Consider the following 6,708-nt stretch of genomic DNA (forward strand, 5'->3'; position numbering starts at 1 on the left):
ATCTTTGCGATTTTAGAAACATAATTGGGTATTAGCCCAATGTTGTCACAGAGACCGATTTCCCTTGCCACTTTGACATTTAGAGGAGGGTACTTTGCTTTAAGTCTTTGCTTAAAGCCCACCTCTTCAATGCTGCGTTCAGCACCTAACCCTTACCGTTCAGTGAATCCAGACTGCCCCAATTTGACTGCCCCTATCGGACCGACCGTTCACTTGTCTATTAGATTGTAAGCTCTTTGAGCAGGGACTGTCTCTCTTTGTTAAATTGTACAGCACTGCGTAACCCTAGTAGCGCTCTAGAAATGTTAAGTAGTAGTAGTAGTATTACATGTAGCAGTGATTTAACCAGAGCTGAGATTGTGATGTCATAATGCCTCATTCCACCAATGCCTAAGAGCCAACCTCATCAGTGATGTCACAATGGCTTGATTGTCCTATATTTGTCTCACTCTTATCTATTAGATTGTAAGCTCTTTGAGCAGGGACTGTCTCTCTTTGTTAAATTGTACAGCGCTGCGTAACCCTAGTGGCGCTCTAGAAATGTTAAGTAGTAGTAGTGGTACAAAAACACTGGGGGATTAAGGAGGCAACCACCCCCCCCCCATCCCTGCAATGAAATGCTACTCTATAGCGGCTGTTTACCAAATCCTAAATGTGCTTGGTAGCAGCTATAATTCTTGATACTGATCTTTTAGGACATAGAGATTTACCCCCAGATTCTGTATAGGTTGTCCAAATTTGGGTACGGATCCCAGAGGCCCTATGCGTTCAGTTTTGGAGGCCATATCTTACTAAGACTTGACATGGTCAAAGAAAAGCAATGAAAATGGTATGGGATTTGCTCTGCAAGACGTTCGAGGAGAGACTTGCAGACCTAAACACGTATACCCTGGAGGAAAGGAGAAACAGGGGTGATATGATACAGATGTTCAAATATTTGAAAGGTATTCATCTGCAAACAAACCTTTTCCAGAGACGGGAAGGCTGTAGAGCTAGAGGACATGAATTGAGGTTGGAAGGGGGCCGACTCAAGGAATAACGTCAGGAAGTATATTTTCACCGAGAGGATGGTAGATACCTGAAATGCACTCCCACGGGAGGTGGTGGAGATGAAATGGCAACGAAATTCAAAAAGGGTGAGATAAACACAAAGGAATCCTGTTTAGAAGAAATGGATCCAAAGAAGCTTAGCAGAGATTAGGAGGCAACACCAGTAATCGAGAAGCAAAGCTAGTATTGGGCAGATGTCTACAGTTTGTGCTCTGATCTTGGCCGGACAGGTTCAGCTTCAGCTTCAGAAGTTGGAGAACAAGGCCAGAGCTGGGCAGATTTCTACAGTCTGGGCCCTGATCCTGGCTAAATAGATTTGGATGGGCTGCAGTGGAGCTTTTCAGGGACTTCGATGACAACTTCAGAAATTTTAGAACAAGGATCATGCTGGGCGGACTTCTATGGTCTATGCCCTGAAAATGGCAAAGACAAATCAAGACCAGGTATACATATGAAGTATCACATACCTTATGTAATGAGTTTATCTTGTTGGGCAGACTGGATGGACCTTAAAAGTCTTTGGGCGTCTTTTACTAAGGCGCGCTAATGTTTTTAGTGAGCGCTAAAATTGTGGGCGTGTTAAACATTAGAGATGCCCATAGGAATGCATTGGCGTCTCTAATGTTTAGTGCACCTACAATTGTAGCATGTGCCAAAAACGTGAGTGTGCCTTAGTAAAAGACCCCCTAAATCTGCCATCATCTACTATGTCACAATCAGGCTCATTTTCGAAAGAGAAGGACGCCCATCTTTCGACACAAATCGGAAGATGGGCGTCCTTCTCACAGGGTCACCCAAATTGGCATAATCAAAAGCCAATTTTGGGCGTCCTGAACTGCTTTCCATCGCAGGGACAACCAAAGTTCACGGGGTCACATGGACGTGTTGGAGGCGTAGTGAAAGCGGGACTTGGACGTGCCTAACACATGGGTGTCCTTGACCCATAATGGAAAAAAAAAGGCATCCCTGATGAGCACTTGGACGACTTTACCTGGTCCTCTTTTTCTTATGACCAAGCCACAAAATGTTGCCCGAAATGACCAGATGACCACCGGAGGGAATCGGGGATGATCTCCCCTTACTCCCCCAGTGATCACTAAACCCCTCCCACCCTCAAAAAATATCTTTAAAAATCTTTTGTGCCAGCCTCAAATGTCATACTCAGGTCCATGACAGCAGTATGCAGGTCCCTGGAGCAGTATTAGTGGGTGCAGTGCACTTCAGACAGGCGGACCCAGGCCCAACCCCCCCACCTGTTACACTTGTGGTGGTAAATGTGAGCCCTCCAAAACCCACCAGAAACCCACTTTACCCACATCTAGGTGCCCCCTTCACCCGTAAGGGCTATGGTAGTGGTGTACAGTAGTGGGTAGTGGGTTTTGGGGGGGGGGGTTGGGGGGCTCAGCACACAAGGTAAGGGAGCTATGTACCTGGAAGCAATTTATGAAGTTCACTGCAGTGCCCCCTAGGGTGCCCGGTTGGTGTCCTGGCATGTCAGGGGAACCAGTGGACTATGAATGCTGGCTCCTCCCACAACCAAAAGGCTTGCATTTGGTCGTTTCTGAGATGGGCGTCCTTGGTTTCCGTTCTCGCCGAAAATCAGAAATGACCAAGTCTAGGGATGACCATCACTAAGGACAACCTAAATTTCAGGATTTGGGCGTCTCCGACCGTATTATCGAAACGAAAGATGGACGTCCATCTTGTTTCGATAGTACGGGTTTCCCCGCCCCTTCGCCGGATGTTTTACGAGGACATCCTCAGCAAAACTTGGGCGTCCCTTTCGATTTTGCCCCTCTATTTAGATGTGAACTCAATAGACAGTTAAGCAGTAACAATCAATTATTGGCATTAACAAGCACTTAATTGGCAGTAATTCTATACTGTACATAGTATTTCACTCTTCTTGGTTGGTTGGTTGGTTTGTTCTTTTTTTCTGGCTGTTACTGGTTATTGCTCTTATCATTAATAAAAATAAATGAAAAACAATAAGAATACTAGCAGCACGGATCAAGTTTGGGAACCATTTACTGATTCCGACCCTTAATTACGCTACTATGTAAGCCACATTGAGCCTGCAAATAGGTCGGGTACAAATGTAACAAATAAATAAAGAGGATCCATAAATGTTCAGAGGTTAGTAGTTTTTAAGTTCTTTTCCGTTTTAAAAATGTTTGTATTCTAATAATTCTGTTGCTATATTGTTAATATTTTATGTAAATTCTTATATGTTTTGAATCTATGCACCGCTTAAATGTGGTCGTTAGGTGGCTCACATAAATTTTAATGCATAAAAGGCCCTGTTTACTAAGGTGCGTTAGTGGTTTTAGCGAGCCTACACTTAGAGCGTGCGCTAGCCATGTAGGCGCCTATAGAGATATTGTAAGCATGTACATGGTTAATGTGCGTACATGGTTAAAGCACATTAAAAATGGTTAAGACACGTACATGGTTAATGCGCGTTAAAAATATTAACGCGCCTATAACGCTGCTTAGTAAATGGGGCCCAAAATGAAATGGCAAATAGAAACGTGGTGTAGCATAGCCCTCTGGGCCATGTATGGGCAGAATGTGATGGAGAGATGATGCAAGCTCTTTCGACTTGATAGAAGGTACAGATTATGTACAGAAAGCTGGTTGGGAGGCTACCCTAGATCAAGAGTCCCCAAACCACAGCCCTGGAGCCTCAGCCATACCTACTCCATCAATCCACAAGACAAGAGGAAGGAGAAAGTGTATGTGGGGGAGGGGGAGAGGAGGGGGAGAGGGAAAGGGAAGGGGCGGGGAGAGGAGGGGGAAAGGGAGGGGAGAGGGGGAGGGGAGAGGGATGGGGAAAGGGACAGGGAGGGGGGAGAGGTAGGGGAGAGGAGGGGAGAGGGCGGGGCAGAGGGAGGGGCAGAGGGAGGGGGAGGGGTTGAAGGGAACTACATCCCCTCCCCTCTCTCACCAAACTCCCAAGCTCTTTCAGCAATCTGAAAGGTCCAGTGTACAAAACTTTTGGGAACCTCTGCCCTAGATGAAGAGAAGGTGGTATTAATTAGCTATAAATGAGGATTTATATCATGAAGATTCTCTTGAAATTTCTAGTGCAGAGGATAATGAATTGCACGTCAAGGAAGAAAAGCACATGACTTAAGAAAATATAAAAGTTTGAAATTCAAATTATCCGAATTAAATCTATGGATTTATCTGTTAAAAAGCTGAAACGCAACTGATAGTACTGCAGCTCTTTGGCTAATGTGCGATAAAATAATAAAATACTACAGGAAACAAATTCATAGCAGAATACATTTCCATGGTGATAACGGCTGCTGAAAAAAAAATGTAACCCAACCCTCTTTATCATCAAGAAAGTAAAAGCTAGCAGCTGTACTTTAATTCCACCGGCTCACATTCCATACATCTCAATGTGACAGTGCCTTGTTTCCCGTTTACCGCAATTGATCTTAATTGAACACATCAGACTTCATCCAGAGTACAATTATAGGAGGCAGTAAAACTTGACAGCACATAGCTAAACATCCGTGGAGAGCCAAATGCATGCAATGGCCATATCGATGAGGGGCTCCCGTATATTTTGTTAATTGAAAAATTGATCGTTATTAAAAATCCACTGGATAATGAGCAAACGGTATAACACAGCAGTTATGACTCTGAGCTGAGATTGTAGACACCCTGGTTTGGTTCCCTTCCTCACCAAGCCAAATAAGACTCAAAGGGGCCCTTTTACTAAAATATGCTGAAAAATGGCCTGTGCTGGTGTGTGTGTTGGACGCTCGTAGGTCTATTTTTCAGCGCACCTGCAAAAAAGGCCTTTTTGTTTTTGCTGAAAATGGATGTGCGGCAAAATAAAAATCAGAGCGTGTCCATTTTGGGCCTCAGACCTTACTGCCACCCATTGACTAAGCGGTACGGTCTCATGCGTTAACTTACTATGTTACTATGTTTGTGCAGCGCTGCGTACGCCTTGTAGCGCTATAGAAATGCTAAATAATAGTAGTAGTAGGAGGCAGTAATCGTCAGTGCCACGCGGTACAAAATAGAAATTACTTTCTGCCGCGTGTTTTGGATGAGCATCAAAATTAGAATTGTAGCCAGGTGGTAGTTCTAATTTGATGCCCATTGTACGTGCACGGACGCCTACGCATCTTAGTGAAAGGGCCCTAAATAAGAAGCTAACTTTGATGCTTAAGAGCAGTTGGCACAGCTGCAGAATCTGAGATGTGGCTGCATCTTGCTGGAGGGTGCCGATTGGGAGACTGGAAGAGAAAACAGTCTGCCGTAGAGGAAGGACACTGTAGTCCCACAGGAGGTCAGCAACAGTAGGAATTGGACTATGGCTTCCCGAGGACAACCGCAGAGGACTCCAGAATTTCAAACTGAGAATTTATTGATGATTGTAGACTCAACATAGTACCGTGTTTTGGCAGAAAGGCCTGCTCCAGGAGTCTGAGCACTATATCTAATATGAAAGTATCCAGTGGTTCAGATGTGCTGTTGAACGCCAAAGGGATGTTAGAAGAATGGTCTTGAAAAAGTCCTTTGGTAAAGTAGTATAAATATACAGCAATGTTTTCTAGTGGCCAAACGAGAAACAGGCGGCATTTGGCCACTAGAAAATGTCACTGCATCTTTATTTGTTACATTTGTATCCCACATTTTCCCACCTATTTGTAGGTTCAATGTGGCTTACATAGTACCGGAGAGGCCTTTGCAGGCTCCAGTGTGAACAAATACAGGGTGATGTTGTGGTAAGATCAAGTTCATGTGGCACAGCCACATTAGGGAATCAGAGAACAGAAGAGTTGTGTTTTGTCCATTACGTGCCTTAGTTTTTTTTTTTTAATATTTGTACCCCACGCTTTCCCACTCATGGCAGGCTCAATGCGGCTTACATATTGTATACAGGTATTTATTTGTACCTGGGGCAATGGAGGGTTAAGTGACTTGCCCAGAGTCACAAGGAGCTGCCTGTGCCTGCAGTGGGAATTGAACCCAGTTCCCCAGGACCAAAGTCCACCACCCTAACCACTAGGCCACTCCTCCACTGTTGCTACTATTTGAGATTCTACATGGAATGTTGCTATTCCACTAGCAACATTCCATGTAGAAGTCGGCCCTTGCAGATCACCAATGTGGCCGCGCAGGCTTCTGCTTGGAATGTTGCTAGTGGAATAGCAACATTCCATGGAGAATCTCCAATAGCAGCAACATTCCATGTAGAATCTCCAATAGTAGCAACATTCCATGTAGAATCTCCAATAGTATCTATTGTGTAGAGTAGTCATGATTGTAGAGTTTAATTGTCTCCCTGCACTCCATCCCTAGAACTCCGTTCACTAGGCAAATCTCTCCTAGTTGCACTCTTCTCCTCCTTCGCTAACTCCAGACTCCGCTCCTTCTATCTCGCCGCACCTTATGCCTGGAATAGGCTTCCTGAGCCATTACGTCTAGCTCCATTCCTGGTTGCCTTCAAATCCGGGCTAAAGGTCTACCTGTTTGATGCTGCTTTCGACTCCTGACTTGTTACTTTTATCTTACCCTTGTGTCCTTCTGTCTGTCCTTCCCTTATCCTTATCGATCCTGTCTGTTTGTCCTGATTTAGATTGTAAGCTCTTTTGAGCAGGGACTGTCTTCATGTTCAATTGTAAAGCGCTG

General features: G+C 44.6%; 1 protein-coding gene across 1 annotated transcript in view; it reads right to left on the bottom strand.

Annotated features, from left to right (window-relative positions):
- Positions 1–5,173, bottom strand: part of SEZ6L (seizure related 6 homolog like) — a 181,633-nt gene extending 176,460 nt beyond the window's left edge. Inside the window, exon 1 of the mRNA XM_030218263.1 lies at positions 5,101–5,173. Coding sequence (XP_030074123.1) covers positions 5,101–5,173 — 73 coding nt within the window. The remainder of the gene's footprint in view (positions 1–5,100) is intronic.
- Positions 5,174–6,708: the final 1,535 nt, after the last annotated feature.

Source organism: Microcaecilia unicolor, chromosome 11, assembly GCF_901765095.1.
Source record: "Microcaecilia unicolor chromosome 11, aMicUni1.1, whole genome shotgun sequence".
Taxonomy (NCBI): Eukaryota; Metazoa; Chordata; class Amphibia; order Gymnophiona; family Siphonopidae; genus Microcaecilia; species Microcaecilia unicolor.